This window comes from Manis javanica, chromosome 15, assembly GCF_040802235.1.
Source record: "Manis javanica isolate MJ-LG chromosome 15, MJ_LKY, whole genome shotgun sequence".
In the NCBI taxonomy this organism is placed as follows: Eukaryota; Metazoa; Chordata; class Mammalia; order Pholidota; family Manidae; genus Manis; species Manis javanica.
In genome coordinates, this window is record NC_133170.1 from 24,602,113 (window position 1) to 24,620,787 (window position 18,675).

At 42.4% G+C, this 18,675-nt stretch overlaps 1 protein-coding gene across 4 annotated transcripts in view; it reads right to left on the bottom strand.

Annotated features, from left to right (window-relative positions):
• Positions 1 to 3,009: 3,009 nt before the first annotated feature.
• SLC2A3 (solute carrier family 2 member 3) overlaps positions 3,010 to 18,675 on the bottom strand; it is a 68,058-nt gene continuing 52,392 nt past the window's right edge. The window contains exons 1-10 of one of the 4 annotated variants that reach the window (XM_037008740.2): positions 14,940 to 15,239; positions 13,274 to 13,366; positions 12,594 to 12,754; positions 10,581 to 10,821; positions 9,813 to 9,975; positions 9,319 to 9,506; positions 7,463 to 7,567; positions 7,000 to 7,101; positions 6,362 to 6,565; positions 3,010 to 5,475 (exon numbers count right to left, since the gene is read on the bottom strand). In XM_037008740.2, coding sequence (XP_036864635.1) covers positions 5,257 to 5,475; positions 6,362 to 6,565; positions 7,000 to 7,101; positions 7,463 to 7,567; positions 9,319 to 9,506; positions 9,813 to 9,975; positions 10,581 to 10,821; positions 12,594 to 12,754; positions 13,274 to 13,366; positions 14,940 to 14,954 — 1,491 coding nt within the window. In that variant the 5' untranslated portion in view covers positions 14,955 to 15,239 and the 3' untranslated portion in view covers positions 3,010 to 5,256. Of the gene's footprint in view, positions 5,476 to 6,361; positions 6,566 to 6,999; positions 7,102 to 7,462; positions 7,568 to 9,318; positions 9,507 to 9,812; positions 9,976 to 10,580; positions 10,822 to 12,593; positions 12,755 to 13,273; positions 13,367 to 14,939; positions 15,242 to 18,675 lie in introns of those variants that run through there. The other 3 variants (XM_037008739.2, XM_037008741.2, XM_073222212.1) reach the window with 3 other exon arrangements.

Genomic DNA, 18,675 nt, shown 5'->3' on the forward strand with positions numbered 1-18,675 from the left:
TGTTTGATAACTGCCTGTGTCTTTGTTCATAGACTATCATTTTTTTGCTGTAATCTCACATGGGTGAAGGGGAAGGAAACTTTCTCAGGGAGCTTTTGTAAAGACACTAATCCCATTCATGATAGCTCCACCTTCATAACTTAATCGTTTCACAAAGGCCCCACCTCTTAATACCATCACCTTGGAAGTTAAGACTTCAGCATATGGATCTGGGGGAAATAAACGTTCAGACCATGAAAGAACTACAGGCCTTTGGCAGAGAGCACAGGGATGTGGTGAGGTGGGATGGCTGAAGAATTGGGGCCATGTATGTCCAACTTTGCTAGATAAAGCCCCTGCTTTCTAAAGTGGTAGTACAACTTTACACTCTTATTAGCAGTAAAGACAGTTCCCATTTTTGTATATTTGTCTATGGTTGTGATTTACAGGTATTTAAAGATTTGCCAACCTCTAGAAGGCATGACAACAAAAGAAAAATAGATGAACTGGACTTAAATTTTTTTTAAAACTACCTTAACTGCGGTAGTCTGAATGTTTGTGACCCCCCAAATTTGTATGTTGAAATCCTAATGCTGAATGTGATGGTATCTGTTGGTGGGGACTTTGTGATATAAGGTCATGAAGGTAGAGCCCTCATGAATGAGATTAATGCCCTTATAAAAGATGCCCAGGAGAGCTCCCTTGCCCCTTCCTCCATGTCAGGATACAGCAAGAAGGCCAACCAAGATGGCCCTCATCCAACTCAGCTGACACACTGATCTCAGACTTGTGTCTCCAGATCAGAACTGTGAGAAATAAATTTGTTTTTTATGAGCTATCCAGTCTGTGATATTTTGTTAAAGCAGCCCAAATAGACTAAGACCTTAACTATATTTAAATGTCCATTACAAGTAATGTTAATTTTATTTACATTGTTATGAAACAGATCTCCAGAATTTTTTCATCTTGCAAATGTGAAACTCTATACCCATTAAACAACAATTTGCCTTTTCCTCATCCACCAACTCCTGGTAACCAGCATTCTACTTTGTTGCTATGAATTTGATGACTTTAGATACCTCATACAAGTAGTCATACAACATTTATCTTTTTGTGACAGCTTATTTCACTTAACATAATGGCTTCAAGATTCTTCCATGTTGTAGCATGTGACAGGATTTCCTTTTTGAAGCTGAATAATATTCCCTTTTGTGTGTGTGTGTGTGTGTGTGTGTGTACATATATATACATATATATAAAACATTCTGTTTACCCACCCACTGATAGAGATTTCTGTATGTTACTTCCACTTTTTGGCTATTGTGAATAGTGCTGCTGTGAACATGTGTGTGCAAATTATTATTTTGGATATACATCCATAAGTAGGATTGCTGTATCATGCAGTGTTCTATTTTTAATTTCTTAAGGAACTTATTTGCAAAGCATATATCTGATAAGAGACTTTTATGAGACTAAAGAACTCTTACAACTCAATAAAAGTAATAAATAACAAATAAAATCTCAAGTAACCCAATTAAACATAGTCAAAGGACTTGAATAGACATTTCAGCAAAGAACATATACAATGGCCAATAACCACATGAAAAGATGTTCAATATGGTTAATTGTTAGGGAAATGTAAATCAAAATCACATTGAGATACCATTCCACACCTACTAGGATGCACAAAATTAAAAAATTAGGTATTAACAAGCATTGTTGATGATGTATAGAAATTTGAGCACAGTAATTAATATTTATTCAATTATGTTGAATATTTGCATAATATTCCACCACAGGATGTTTCAAACTTTATTTTTACTAGTTTCCTATCAGAATACTTACATTTTTATATCACTTACTCTTTTCATTAGTTTTAATCTTTTTATTAAACAGGGTTATTTTTACATAATCTGTACATTACAAACTTCATCCTTTTAAAGTGTGCATTCGGTGATCTTTAGCATTTTTAGTTATGAAACCACTACCATAATCTAGTTCAAGCATGTTTCTACCATCCCAAGAATGAATTGTAAGGCAGCAAAGGTGGAAAAAGGGAGCCAAGATCACCCCAACTGATTAAGGGGCATTATAATTAGCACACACAGTATCGGTAGGTCACGGGGAAGGCAGTATAGCACGGAGGAGACAAGGACTCGGTAGCATCTTATTACACTGATGGACAGTGACTGTGGTGGAGTGGGGGGGACTTCATAACATGTGTGAATGTTGAAACCACAATGTTGCTCATGTGAAAAAACCTTCATAAGATTGTTTTTCAATACCTTAATTAAAAAAATCACCCCAACCATGGGGAATATGGTGCACTCGGTGAGGTTCTCCTGGCTGTCAGGGCTGTTTCAATTTTACATTCCAAGTATAAGGGTTACACTGTCAGTAGGAAGGCTTTGTGGACACAAAGTAGCCATTCAAGTATCTTTAGTAAAGTGAATGGAAACACAGGGGAGTGTCTTAACAATGTAAACAAAGTCAGGGAGACACTGAGTTTGGTGGGTGTGAGATGTTTTCTCATATAAAAAGAAGCTAAGAAATGCCCCATCGAATGAAAAGGCAGCAGGGACCTTGTCCTTGGAAGGGTTGTGATCCCCTGGAGGGCGTAAGTTTTTTTTTCCTGTAGCTGACTGGAAGCTACTGAAGGATTTTAAGTAGGATAGTGATTTATATATATATATATATACATATATGTCACACAGCTACCGCGACATCAGCGTAGTGTGGATTTTAGAAAGCAAAGTTTGGAGGAGAAAAAAAGTACTAAAGAGTGTGAGAGAAAAACAGGATTCTCACTGGACAACGGAAGCATCGTACATTTATTAAGTAGGCAAAGCAGTGCACTGAGGCCTTTTCATTCATCTGCATATCAAACAAGTATTGCTTTTCATATTCGTAGCCTCTCTCCAAAGAAGCTTACTCAAGGTAACAACAGGTATCGAGTGGCCCAACCAGGACTTAAAGCTGATTTTTGTTGTTACAGGAAGGACAAAAGCAAGACAAAACAAAAACCAAGCCTTTGATGATGTAAGTACATTCAGAATTTTTATTTCAAAACAAAGAACCACAGTTAACAATAATAATAGAAAATCCACTTGGAAATATTCACAATCTGGTCACTGAGAAATGGGAAAACTTCCACACTGCGTGCTTGCCAACCCAGTTCCTGAGGAGCCAGAAGTAGAGGTACAGTCACAGGAAAAGGCATCCCGTTCCAACAAAGTCCCCCTGCCCTTTTCACCCAAAGGCTAAATGACCAGAGGTGAGGATTAGCACTAAAATACTGTTGTAGGCAAGGCTCTGGGCTGGGCTAACGGGCTGGAAATGTCTAAGCACCAAGGAGGGAAGGGGGAACAGGCAAGACAGGAAAAGGGGAAGAGAGGAAAAAGTGTCACCGGGTCCCATCGCCTTAACAGAAATACGGGGGAACGAGATGCCTGTGGAGGTGTCTGACCCGTGACAAGCATGAGTCCTTCCATCTCATCCAACTCTCTGAGTGGCCCCTGAGCTGGATGTCTTCAGTGTTTCTCATCCCCTTAAGTGTTCTCTCCCCTCGAAGCCGGGTGGTGCCCCCAGGAGGCCACAGCCCTGACCTCACCTTCCTTTCTACTCCCACCATCCGTCTAGAGCAAGCAGTCCTCCGCCCCTCACCTCCAGACTTAAGGAGTTCTGCAGCAAGGCCGGGAGCCCGGAGGACCCCACCCTGAAGTGCGGAAGGAAACCACAGATGCAAAGCCCGCCCAGCAGAGGCAGTGCTAGTTACACAGTTCTACCGCCTTCTGTACAAAAGGGGGCTGTAGGAGCATGGAAGAAACAAGTTACCAGGAAACTCCCTCCACCCAGAGCAAAGTGTCAGTGCACAGACATTCATACTCTCTCAAGTGTGGGCTACATGGCAGGTCCTCCTCCTATCCCAAGGGTGGCCTATGGGAAAGATGAAGTCCCCTGAGGGCATTGACAGAACACCACGGAAGGAACCTAGCAAGGGTAACTCAGACACAAACAAGCATGCAATGACCCTAAAGCAACAACATATTTCAACTAAGTACTAATGGTCAGGAAAAATCCTCTCCCAGAGCTGAGGTTACAAAATCCAAGTTAGCTATGAACATTCTCTTTTAAAGCTATGGCTTAAAATAAAATCAAAAGCTAAAATCTCCTGAAGAACAAAATGGAGACATATCGAACCTCTACCAAAAACCAGTATTTTAGGTTGCTCTTTTAGAGGGCTCTCTCTCTCCAGGTGGGTGGTAGGAATACTTAAAAACAAACAAACAAACAAACAAACAAAAAAAACCCCGAACAAGTGAGTCCACTACAAAGGGAAGTGTTTGGTCCAGGGAGGGGAGAGAGGATTTCTAGAAACGACCTTCCCTACTCTGGACCCCACCCAAAATTAGAACCCATCAACCACCAGTAACTACAATTCCATCTTTGTAATAACCATAGTTTTCAAGTAATACTACATATAGCCTTAAACAAAGAAAAAAGTTCCAGAGGAAACCAGTAGCTTCTTTATACAGGCACATAACTTTTCTGAGGAATCACACTTGAGAATTTCCATCCGCAGAACAGAAACTGTTGAGGCAACATGCAAACTCCACACATCCTCCAATAACTCGTCATTTCCCCCTACATTCCTCCCTTATTTCACCTTAGCCTCTCCCCCACAAACTCTCTTGAGGCGCCTCCCTCTACCCTCGATTTCCTTATGCTTTTGTTATTTGGTAAAATTACTTTACACTTAAAAAAATAAATATTTATGCAATAAAACCAGAAGGTAAAATAAATAAAACTCAAGTTAATTTGCTCTGCAGAGCTGTATGGAAGTGAGGAAGGTGCTTATTGATCCTCTCAGCCCCCCACGCTCCTGTACGTCTGCTTCCTGGCAAGCGAGGCAGGGGAGCTGCACCCTTACTCTTCCTCCCCATATGCCCTGGCCAGGCGGTACTGGAACCCAAGGGAGGGAGAGCTGGCAAAGCTGTCGTCCGCCAAGGGGTCAGTTCCTCCTGAAATGAAGGCGGGCTCACTTGGTCTCTCCTGAACAGAAGAGAATGTCCAAGAAAGGAAATGTTTAAAAAGCTGTTGAGGATGTGACTAGCCCCAGCCTCGGGTTCCTCTGAGTGCTTGTGGAGTGTGAGGGATGAGAAAGGAAACAAGTAGCAGCATTCAGAGACAGTCCTGGGTTACCACCTGATGAGGCCTCTCCCTCAGGCAGGGAGAAGTTGCTTTTGCCTATGGGGAGGGAGGCGGGATGCGGGGCGCCTAGACGGCGGTGGTGCTTTCCTCCTTCACAGGTGTGATGCTGTTCATCTCCACCACGGGGCCTTTCTCGTGGGGCCTCTCATGGGACTGCCCTTCAAAGGCTCGGGTAATTTCCTCAAAAGTCCTGCCACGGGTCTCAGGGACTTTGAAGAAGGTGAAGATCCAGAAGATGACAAGGAAGGCGGAGAAGATAATGAAAACGTAGGGTCCTAAGTAGAACTGGTGAAAGGGTGCAGAAAAGCGTGTCAATATGGAAATCTGATCATGGACAGACTTGTTACCTTTACAGCCATATTTGCAATAGTCTTCAAGCTAAAACCCGTCCACATTTAATGAAAACAGGTAGGCTTCCTCAGAGATTCATTTATGGTTCCAACGCTAACTTACACTCTCTGCAATTTCGTGTCATTCTGAATATTCCTATTCATTAAAGTTAGCTGTTTCCAAATACCTAGTGAGTATTTGAGGACTTTATTATTATTATTATTATTTTTTAATTCAAAAATACTTTATTGCTAAAAATGCTATCACTGAGTTTTCAGCAAGTCGTAATCTTTTTACTGGTGGAGGGTCTTATCTTGATGCTGGCTGTTGACAGAGATTATTCTTTTTAAAATATTGTTTTTAAAGACCAGGGAAATAGGAAAAGCATTCTAGAGTACACTTCACATTCCTTCATTTAAAAAATCAGCTCCAGGGCACTTTATATTAGGATCTACCTCATCCAATGCTCAGTGAACCTTTACCAGCGTGAAGAGCATTAATGTGGATTCATGTTACGGATTTCAAGTGCTGGTCTGGAATCCTTTAAGGCTTACCACCGCCATCATTCACTGTTTCTAGGCAAAACTATGCCTATTATCAACCCAGACTAGTGGTCTTTTAAAAGTTCCTAGTTCTGCCTTCTTGCTTTAATCTTTTCTAATTCTTCTTTTTATTCCTTCTTTTTCTTTTTCTTCTTTTTCTGTAGGTCACTTAAGTGAGGGAAAGACCTAGTTTAAAGTATTTGACATCTAATCCTTCATGGTGTCAGTAACCATATCTTAAACGTGTTGGTGTACGTGGGTTAATTTAAGACAGGCGAGGTGACTTTTAGTTTACTTACTGCGGCTGAGGGGAACAGCAGTCCGACCAAAAAGTTGGAGGTCCAGTTGGAACAACCAGCCACTGCCATGGCGGTTGGGCGGGGTCCCTGGCTGAAAAGCTCGGCCACAATAAACCAGGGAATGGGGCCTGGGCCAATTTCAAAGAAGGCCACAAAGACCAAGATGGCAGCGATACACACAAAGCTCATCCAAGTATAGTTATCCTATGTGAGGGACAGAGGAGAGTTAACACTTTAGTCAGCAAGACCTACTGGACCCACAGGGTGGTACTGACTCATGAAAAGCTCCCCATCCTGTGGTATAATGGAGTCACTGGACTGAGTCAAAGCCTAGAGCTTTTTAATCCTAGCCGTGTGATCACACCCATCATTTTACATTGAGATCATCTCATCTGTAAAATGGGAATCATAACCTCAAGATTATTATGTAATGTATTTTACAAGCTCCATATCATACAGGTGTAAGGATTACAGCAGTTTAATTACCTGTCTCTGATGACCCACTTTTCTTAAACCTCTGGGCATGTTGCTTCTCCCAAATCTGACTTCCTCAGTCTCCAATGTCAACTGCCCACCCCTGTCACAGAGTCACCTGTCACCTCTCTCCTTCCCCACCTCTTCTCTCAAAGAGCACCCACCTTTAACAACAAAGAAATGGTCATGAGGATGGAACAAAGAGCCATCCCTCCAAGGCCAATCAGGTGGAGGGTCCTTCTCCCTGCCCGTTCCACCAGGAACACCTGAAGGAGGAAGAATACAAGGTGAAGCCTGCCATCCTTCTCAGGAAAGCACCCTCTGAGCTACTGACTTTGCCCCACCAGTAACACAATACTTTAACTGTCACAGGTCCCCTTTTCAGCTTCAAGTTTAAAGCATCCTGTATCGCCTCATACCCCTCTTCCCCATCCATTCCATATTTGCTTAAAGAGGGTGAACACTGCTTATACCCATCATTCAGTCTGTTTCCCCAAAGAGGAATTAAAAAAAAAAAAGGTTTAAATGATGGTGGTACATGGAAGGACATGCAGCCCATCTTTGAACATGTGTATCAAGAATTCCTCTCTCCAAGCCCCCCTAAAATCATCAAAGCACCCAACTTACAGAAACTACAGTGAAGACAGTATTGACGACACCTGCACCAATGGTGGCATAGATTGGCTCCTCAACGCCTGCATCTTCAAAGATTCCTGTTGAATAATAGAACACCTAAGAGGAAACAAAAGCAGTTGTGCATAGCAGTTAGAGAGAGAACCCTCAACAAACACACTCAAAACTCCCAGGAGGTAAAGCATCCTTTCTGGAGTTCTTTGTTCAATCACAGTATCTTTTCTGCAAATGAGTTATCCTCTGTATCCTAGCTCTGTTCTCCTCGTACTTCTCAATTCTAGCTGCCCATTTCCATGTTTTCATCTAATTATGCTTATTCCTACTGTTTCATTTAGTCTCTTCCTTACATCTACTGTGTCAGCTTTTATAAAAAGTCCTATTAGGTTTTTCAATTAGCCTTTTTCAATGGCAAATTCTCCTAACTCTTAAAACTGTGATAGGCATATTGATGTCCTGATTTGATAGTGAAGACAGAGAAGTAATGTCAGCCTGCTCATGTAATTATTAAGAGCCTGGGCAGGAATTCCTAGCCCTAGATCCTAATACCAGCTACTATTTTAATTTTATATATTATTGTACTATTTGCCAAACACTGAGCTGAAACATAGGATTGCTACAACTACCGGACTTAGAAAGAAGTCAAAATACTGGACTCAGATTCCGGTAACAAAGGGCCGTACAAACCACCCAGCGTCAACCAGCCCCTCAGGTTTGGTTCAAGAGTTCACTGTTTCACTCAAGTATTTGCCTGACAGCAGTATTCATTAAATTTTTTTTTTTTTTATGAATATGTGCCTCCACACTGGGATTTACCAACAACGAAACAACTCTTCAAATCCCTACAACCTAAGATAGAAACTACTAACGTTAGGGTATTTACTACAGTAAGATTAAGGTTGTCATCCTGATTGAAAATTGCTGTTATAGAAGAGAGGGGTGAGCTAATTAAAACATTTAAAAAATTCTAGTATTTAATGACATAAAGCTTGTAAGGGAAGTTTCAACAGTTAAAACTAGCAAGAATAGTTGCGCCTATTTTCTTCCTTATATAAGGGTAGGTTGGAAAAGTGATTTGCACACACCATTTCTGCAAGTGGGAGGGGTCTGCACTGCAGAGTGCCCACCTATCACTGGAAATACCCGTAGCTACAGTGGGCTTTTCCAACCCCGCTGCTCTGAAAAACCTTTTCCCCTCCCTAACAACCAGAAGGACACTTGTATTTGAAATAGCACTGCTTCTTGTGAGGGATTAGTGGCTGCTACATCAGAACCTAGGAGGAAAGATGGTTTGAAAGAGGCTTTCAGATGATTTTGATGGATCCTAGTCTCGCATTTCATTTGAAAAATCTCCATGATAAAATACACTCTCAAGACTTTTCAGGAAAAAAAAGATTGTTCCTCCAGGCTTTATACTGATTTGACTGTAAAGTCCTGGAAAAAAGCCAAGGCGTATAAATTTTTGGTATGGCCTCGTTATCACTGATGACCTCAAAGGTAGATCACAGTTAAAGAGGATGAAATAAATGAGTGGTCAAAAAAAGAGAATCAATGAAAATTAGATAATGTGTGATACCTGTATGTTAAAAAAATGTCTAGAAGAGAAGTATCAATCATATTCTAAGACTAAGGGTCTTAGAATTTTTCTAGATGAATTTTTCATTTTTTCATTTTCCCCAGAAAACATGTACTATTGATATAATTTTAAAAGAAAAAGTAAATCAAATCAAAAGCTGGATAATCAACATTTTCTGAGGGGCTGCTACACGGCAAGCCTTGTAGGAGAGTCTTCCGTAAGCAGGGGAGCAACACCCAGTGCACCGCACCCCGGTGAGGCGACCCCAAGGACTCACGGCGTTGATTCCGGACAGCTGCTGGGACAGCTGCAGTATGAGGGAGATGATAATCGGCTGGCGGTAGCTGGGGGCCCTGAAGAGCTCCAGCACCGTGACCTGCTTTTCTTGTGCCATCCTCACGCTCTCGTCTTTCATCTCCTGGATGTCCTGAGCCACATCCTGGGTGCCCCACAACCGCTGCAGGACTAGCGAAAAGAACACAGAGGAAAGGGTAAAGCTCTGGAACTGTCCCAAATCCCTTTCTCCCGTGAAACAGCCGGAAGACGCCACACGAGTTGGGCCTGGATATGGCTGATCAATCAGCATCCGTGCCTTCTCACCTCATTCTTTGGGGGTGGAAGTTTCTCACTGAAGAGTAATCAGAAAACTCTCTGCTGGGCTTTGGAGGGGCAGGGAAAGGGGAGGACAAAACTCAGATCCAATGCCCTCATCCTAAAACAAACCAAACCACCCGCTAAAACTCCTAGTGTGAAGGTGTGATGGATACTCACTCTTCTTTGCGTTGTCCTCTTCCTTTCTGTTAATGAGCAGGAAACGAGGACTTTCAGGGCAGAATGGAAGGGCCGCACTTTGGAGGACTGCTGGAATGATGGTGAAGCCCAGCAACACAGGCCAAAGCTCTTCAGTCCCCAAGATAACTTTCAGACCAAAGATCTAGAAACAAGACAAAGGCAATCCCATTTGTCATAGGCCACAAGGAGATTTGGGAAGTTCTGAAAACCATCTGTTCTTTTACCACAGGAAAACGTAAATTAAGTTTCTTCTCCTTTCTCTAACCTGCCTGTTTCTTTAGCCGTACAAAGTACAGTAACAATAAAACCTGAAACTCATATATATAGTTGAGTATGTGCCAGTCTTTTTTTTTAATTGACTATCTTTTACGTATACTAAGCAATATGTAAAGGCAAATAAAACATGAGTCTGGCCCTTCTTGTGTATGACCCCTGGTGTAGAGGTACATGTGTGCACACACACACAAGTAACTATAATATATTATGGTAAGTGCTGACTCCTAGGAGAATGAGCCAGCAGGCAAAATGGATTAATTATTCTGGGAAAGTCTGAGGCAATAACATTCCTGCTAAACCTTGAAGGATAAATAGGATTACAGTGCAGAGAGGAGGAAAGGCATTTTAGGTAGAAAGAAAACATGGGAGAGCCTGACCATCCAGACGTTAAGACAGATAACCTTGAGTATCTACATTAACTCATTAAGGGGCTATGACACTAACACTCATTAAGTATAAATTCTAGAGTACCTGGGCCACCAGAATCCCAATGACGATTCCCAGCTGGTTGAGAGTGCCAAAGGCTCCCCGTAGGGCAGTGGGCGATATCTCTCCAATGTACATGGGCACAAAACCTGTGCACAGTCCGCAGAAAAGGCCGATAATCAATCGGCCTATGATCAGCATTTCAACCGATGCTGCTAATTTGCAGAAGCCCAGAAGGCACCCCCCAGTGATGGCCAATAGGTTGACAATAAGCATTGAATTGCGCCTGAAAGGTTAAACAAAGACAAGCGAAGTTAGCAAAACAGGTTTCTTCCCTTCTTTCCTCATCATTCTACCTGTCTCCATGCTCATAACACCTTCTCTTTTCATGTAACTTTTCCACTTCCTATTATCAGAACATTGTTAGTGGAAATAACCAGAATCAATGGTTTTTCCATCTCTGTATGCATAAAAGTCACCTAAAGAACTTAGTTTATGATTCTCCTCTCCAAGTCCTAGCTGTAGCTTAGGATTTTAGCAAGTCCTTTCAGGTCAATGGTTCTCAAAGTGGTCCATGGACCAACAGCACCAGCTAGACATTTGCTTGAAAATGAAAGTGTCCACCCAACCCCAGATTTACTAAATCATCAGATCTGACTCTGGGGTGGAGCCCAGCAATCTGTGTTCTAATAACACAGGTGATTTGATGCAAACTCAAGTTTGGGAGCCACTGCCTGAGGCAATTCTGAGATAGCTGGCCATGATCCACTTGAGAGGAATTTTTTTGACCAGGGCCTATCTGTTGAATACTTCCTACTGCACTTGTTATAATGTAGTTGCTTAGATGTCAACAACATACTAATGATGATAGATTATTTCAGACAAAAGTTTTTCTACATCACAGAAAACTTTGTGCAAAAAGTAGTCAGCTTCAGCTCTCCTTCTCTACACTATATTGTGGTGATACCATTAACAATTAGTATTGATAGCCAGTATCAAATAATGAATTCCTGCATTTATGGCTAAACATAGGAAGCAAAGCCACTGAAACAGACCACTCCAGCAGTGATTCTTGACTCAAGTGGCCCACTGGAATTACCTGGGGAACTATGAGAAATACAGATACATGAGTCATATCCCCAGAGATGCCAATTTAATTAATTGGCTTGGGGTGTGGCCTGGCACTGGGACTTTTAAACTCTCCCAGGTGATCCTAAATGTGCAGGCAAGGTAGGAAACCTGCTGCAAAGCGAAAAATATCATCCCTCATCCTTACTTTGACCTCTCTCTGCATTTCCTTTCCTGGTTCCCCCTTCTCTATTAGGTTATTTTGCTAATAAAATAACAATAGGAGGAAAGCCCCATGTTAGTTATGGGAGGCACATGTTAAAATTTTAATGACTTTAGCAGATAAAACGTAGCCTCAAAAATGAAAACAAAACAAAAATCAAACATTATCAAGTAAAATAGGTTGCTTTAATTCTCAAAAATCTTGAATCCATGTTTCCAGAACATCTAAGTATAAAGTAATGGTTCCTTCACCTCTCATCACTCATAGTGTTCTACCTACCCTATAAGACATCTTATTAAGCCAGCAGTTAGAAGATGTAATTTTCTTTTTGGGGGAAAAAACACTTCAGTTCAGTTAGTTGGCCATTACCCACATTTGCCACAGAGCAAGGATTATAAAATAGCTTCTCTCAATACCGCTGTGTAAAATAATGAAAACACTTAAAAGAAATCCCAAAATATTTAAGAAAAGCAAGCATCTTGTGACTTTGTAAATTATTATATGTATGTTTCTAGGAAACTCCACAGCAGATTTTACTAGAGAATGACTGAGTTAGCTAAGGCTGGACTTCAGGCCAGTCATGCACATGGCCCATCTTCTTGAAGAGTAGCATAGGCAGTCATATTTGGTGCCTGCTGGACTGTTTCCGTTGATCAGAATTGAGGTACTCTTGTTCAAATGCATCATAACCTCCAGCCCTAACTCTCCACACCAGGCCTCAGTGTAACAAGGACAGCCCTCTTCTGTGCCCAGTTTCTAGTCAGTACCTGCCAAAGCGGTTGACAAAGAGTCCAACGGAAAAGGAGCCAATCATACCACCAACGGAGAAGATGGCCACAGACAAGGACCAGAGGGACGTGAGTAACACCTCAGTGGGAGGCTTTGAGAACTTATCTTCCAAAGTGTAATTGAGAAAGTCCTTTATGATCTGAAAATTAAAATGGTTGCGGGGAGGACAGGCTGTTACGGTTGAGTGAGAGGTTCTTTTCTTCCTAAGAAAACGGCACTGCGATTACTTTGTAGGTAGAGAACCAAGGGAATTAACAGCTGGGGGTGGAACAGACAACATGAGATAACGTTACTAGCTCTGAAAAGAACAATTTTTTGTCCTGAAAATCCCAGTAGTAGTAGCACCTATGTTCACTGACTATCCAGAGCTCTCCTAGGAGCCCCCCTTCATTGGTAACTAAGCCCTAAGGGACAATAAGGCAGTGTAACACCTCCATGGGGTGGAGAAGGAACAGAAATGGTCTGGGATACATGAGCCACTGGGCTGTTTTTTCCTTTGATCAGCAATGCAGCTAGACTTCCCCACCAAGATTATTCTCCCTCTTAAGTTTCATTCAAGCAAGACACCAAGTTAGTCTGCAATTCCTAATATTTGACACCCCACTTAAAGGAATGATTCCCTATTCCAAATGTGAACTCTGGCTGCCCCGGCACTCACCATCTCAGGAGCATTGATGACTCCTGTGTTGTAGCCAAACTGGAAAGACCCGATTGTAGCGATGGTGATGGCAAAGATCAGAGGAGCTGTGACCTGCGGGAAGGGGGGAGAAACAGTCCTTAAAACTCTTGACTGATGATTGTCTCTTACTAATTACGGAGATACATTAGGGAGACATGCCTATGAGTGGTATGAAAAGAACAGTTAATGGGATTTAGGTAATGATCAGGGAATACAAAAGAACAGGTTCTACCTAAGAACTTACCTGGAGATACACATACAGACACTGGCACGTAGAGTAAACTTGGTAAAGTGGCAAGGAAATCCAGAAAGGAAGGAGTAAGTTAAGAGGAACTGTGTTACTGGGTTTGGATGCATTCAAAATACTGCCCCGGGTAAAAGCAAGCACAGGATGCGCTCAGAATAGAAGACCTGGGAGCCGGAGGGAACTCCCTTTAGGATTCCTACCCACAGATTACTTTGGAAACCGCTAGACCGAGTGTAGTCTCATCTGCACTCCGACTCCACTGAAGCCAAGTGGTGCTGGCGCTGCTTCTTCGCCCTGGGCGGCCCGGACCTCCCTGGATGCGGTCAGCGACAGTATCTGCCCGCTGTATCCCGACCCGGTTGAAATTCCTCCCCGACAGTTGATACTGCACTGCCACCCCCGCCCGGCAGGGGGAGAGCTAAGCTCACTCCCAACGCAACACTAAGGGGGAACCAACCCCGTCATCTCTCTCCTGGCTGGGAATATTTCAAATGGGAGTTATCTTGGATTTCCACCTTAAGGTAGCTAAATTTTTTATTCCTGAAGCCATCCTCTATGGCTGCCAAGCCTTCCGTATCCTAAACTCCTCGCCTCTCAGGTCAGAGAGTGACGGGCTAGGAGTTTCAGTTCCCCAAATTGACCTGGTCTCCTGGGCCAGGCCTCGGCAGAGCAATTCCCATTTAATGCATTTCCCTTCAGGAAAACCTCTTCTTTTCCTCCTCATCATTTACCATCCTTGTGGGCCTTTTCCTCTTCCCATTTTTATCCCTTCTCTTATCTTTATTTTCAAACAAATTGCCTTACGGAGAACGCCGTCCTCCCTACCAGTACTGCATCCTTAACACACAACAGGGTACCTGCATCTCGAGCACTCACAATACCAGCTGCACACGAAGGACGGCTGGGATTCTTTCTCAGGAGAAAGAGGTTAAGGGGCGGGTGCTGGACACTGACCCATGTCCCCAACAAATTCCAGGTCCTTTCAAGGCCTAATGCTTCCAGAGAAATCCTCATAAGGCTCTGTGACCCACACTCGTCATCAACACAGCCCAGCAGCCCCGACCCCTGAACACTCAGCGGTATCACCCGCACGTCCTCAGTGGCGTATAACTGTGTGAAGAAACAAACCCAAAAAACAACCCTGGGCAACAACACAACTTCGCCAGGTGACCCTCCCCACGACAGCAGATGAGAGGAGCTGGGAAAAATCCTTTCCAGGACCTGACACCCTCAAAGAGAGCTGGTGGATCTGTGCCATTGCAGGCTGGAGGAGAAACGGAAAGGCCTTAAGATGGCCAAGTGACTTAGGATAAAAGAGAACACAGCAACCAATCAAGGTTCGCCTTTCTCAGTGTCCCCCAAACCAGCAAAAATAACCAGTAGCTTTATCATTCTTACCTTCGGCGTTCCCATGGCCCCAGTTTAATTCTTTCCGATTCTTTGATAAAGGTTAAATTAAGTGGAATTTCAGAGACACCTCTTCCAGCCAACAAAACCTCCAAAATGTCCTTGGGGATACCAAGTTTTTCTTCAGGTTCTCAGTACGGCTGTACATCCCAACCTCACCGTTAGAGAGCCCCGAGGCACTTATTTATAATCTCTGCAAAGGGTGGAGCCTGGGAGACAAGCCCCCAGCCCCACCCCATACCGCCCCCAGTGATCTCGTGACCTTTCGGAATTTTGTGACATCAAATTCAGCCCCGAACCCAAGCGACGTTTCCCTCCCTCCTCTAAAAACCACATCCTTCACCCTCCCTACTACATTTTTTTTAAAGGCCGTCCTCCTTCCCTTTAATAATAGCTGCTACAGCCTCTCAGTTTCACAGACAAAATGCTACCAGGAAAGCCTTGAGGGAGGGCAAATACACTTTTATTTTTGTTCTGGCATCTGCTTGGAATTGAATCATTCTACAGACAGATGAGAACCAATGCTCTCTATATAAGGCAAAGTCGAGTGGGTGCTGCTATCTGAGAGTTAAGGTTGTTTGAAGGGAGTATAAGCAGAGAGAATTCATAGTCCCACGTGATGTGATCAGCTGCATTTTGATGCAGTCTGGTCTACAGTCTTGGAGGTGAGGGAAGGACAGTCTGAGAGAAGAAAAGCAAGTGAAGAAAGAACTGGCTCAGTTTGGGGCTCTACTTGCCTTCTGACTAGCGCAATCGCTCCTGGGAGGAGAAAACCTGGATATCTAGGAGCCAGACCTTCAGGGCTGCAGGAAGGAGAGAACCAACTGCCAGTGGGATACAGTCCAAAGTCCTTAATATGGCATTTATGGAACCAACCTTTCTGAAACCATTCTGCAATGTTTTGCCTCTAGCCTTCCTTAGGTTCCATCTAGAGATGGAACAATTTTCAAATTCAGTTAAACAGGTATTTCCTGACTACATACTATCTACCACCAGGTACTCTCCAAGAAGTGGGGGACTCATCAGTATATAGGACAAAAAAGTCCTGGTCCTTCAAGAATTTATAGCATTTCCCTTCTTCCACTAAAAAAATAAAAATGGGACAAAGCCAACTGATTCTCACACAACTGGAGACAATGATCAATATCCTATGAATTATGGAGTGTGCATTTCTTGAAATAAAACATAAATATCTGCTTACCAAGTCATACAAGAAAATTGAGCAAGATGAGTAGTAAAAAAAGACAGGAATAATGTGAACAGAAGATGATGAAGGGTAATAGACTGAAGTGGCTCCAGTGTGTGAGAAAACATAGCACAACTATTTTGTTGTGCTTAAAGAGTTGGGTAAGTAAGAGATAACATCAAGGCTCTGCAGGAGGGAAACATCAGTGGTCAAATTCCTAATGCCTGATTAATCTGCAGCCTAGCAACCCCCTGGGGGTTATGGGGAGAGGGTGTGGGGTGACAGATGCACAGAAATGGGTGCATTTTTTTCTAGATGCTACACTGGTGGGTGGGCATCTTCCTTTGGTTGAAGGCCTAGAATTCAAATTGACACTAGTGGATCTGAAACAAACCAGATGATTGTCTCCTTTCCTTAAATGATTATATTTTCTAAATCTGACTGTTAACTGAGAGAATTGAGGAGTGAAACATGACATCCAAGAAAACCTTTACTGAAGTCGTACTTCCCCTCCCCCCTCCGCCTTGTTTTCCAGGAAACAGAGCCTTCAGGCCCCTTTAGTTTCCACAGCAACTGAATTAAGCCGCCAAAGGACAAAGAATATCCTGTATGGCAGCAGTCCAAGAAAAAGAAACAGGAGAAATTAATTTTAGTAATTACTTTATTGACCTGATATATAAAAAATATTTCAACAATGTAATCAATATAAACATTATTGATAAGATAGTTTACCTTTTTCCTACTGTCTTCAAAATCCAGTGTATGTTTTACATTTATAACACATCTCCATTTTAGATTCTAAGTTTTCTACAGTTGAAGTAATAGTGTCCTATCAAAACAAGAAGCTGTGTTTAATGGGATTTAAAATTTTAAATGGTTTCCACTTAAATTAATTGAAATTAAGAATTCAATTCCTCAGTTGCATTAGCCACGCATAAGTTTTCAGCCTCTGCAGGAGGCTCACAGCTGCACTTTTCAGCTGAAGAGTAAGAAGACCAAGGGCAGGCTGCCCCCAAATATGCCACAATGGACTATTGATTATTTTGAATTAAAGTGAGTGGAGAAATAGCCGGTGTAGCAGAGATTCTCCGACCCTCCTCTGTCCCTCACTGAAGCCAAGAAATAAATCTCCCATGTACCTTCCCAATATCTAAAGGGCTGAAAGACAGCCTAATCACCAAAGACTGGTGAATTTAGAGCCAACGAGCCTATATAAGCAAATCTTGTTCCCTTTTTTTTACTAATTTACTACCCCAGACAATGCTGTTTCAGCTCCCAAACTTGAGTTTTCTTTGTCCTGTCAATTCTGCAAAGATTTATTGTTTCTTTGTTAAAATGTATAAAAGATGCCTGTCTTGGTCATTTCTTTGGGTCTCAATTTCATTATTGGGTCTCTGTGCACATGTAATTGCACTTTATTTTTTTCTCTTGTTACTCTGTCTCATGTTAATTTGATTCTTAGACCAGCTGGAAGAACCTTGGCAGGTAGAGGAATATTCTTCCTCCCTAAAATCATACTGCCCTGATTTCCTTCTAGTCTTTTCTCCATTCATTCTTATCTTTGACTATTATTTGTCTCACAATACAGTTTTTGGCTCTGAAATCACTGTCTTTATCTCCTTCTCCTTAGTCTTAGAATAATTATGCTTTAATGTTTAGCATGAGCAAATGGCACCAGTGAGAGTAAAAAGTGTGTCTGTATCACCCTCTTCACTTACTAAGAGCAGGTTCCGAAGCAGTTCCAGAACACAGTGTTTGTCCCGTAATTATCTGATCTGTATTTATTGAAAGAATAAATGAAGTAATTGTGAAGGCCCAGGATTACACCTGTCCTCCCAAAATTTGTGGGAAACAGCTATCGAGGAAGATAATACTGAGGGACAAGTTTTAGAACTTTGAAGTCTGTAGGGAATTTTTCTTCTTGGTAAAGGAAGGAGGGTGAGAGGGAGTAAGATCTGAAGCCTGTTTTCTCTGGCTAAACTAAGCCTGAGAAAGTTACCTTTAAAAAAGTGAAGTAGATCAACAGGGAGAGAGCATTCTACTTCTAGCAATATATATATTTTTTTGTGGTCTGAGAAGCTGGTTGCACAATAGCAGTATATATTTTAAAGATTACAACTGGACTTCAACTGAATTTCAAGAATCTAAGTGTGCTGAACGTATTGAGACAAATGCTTCTTGAGCAAGAGAGACCTAATAAGCTCCTGACGTTCAGAAACTAGTTCTGAGCCGGGCTTGTCCCCAGAGTAGAGACATCTGAGTTAGGCAATCCTCACCCTGGGCAGTAGACAATAGTTGCTCAATACAACTGTTTGTTGATACGCTTGGGGAGATTGACTGGTTGTTTGGGGTCTCTGTGCACTTTGGGAGTAGGTCCAAGCTCCACTGCATCAGAAAGTCACTGCTCTGCTGATCCACCTCGAGGGAGCAGGCCAGCTAGGGTAGGTTAGCAAGTTAAATGTCCTAAAACACACATCCTGTGTCATTTCATTCCTGTGAGATGTTTTTCCACATTATCAAAAACAAAGTAGGAAAAAATGT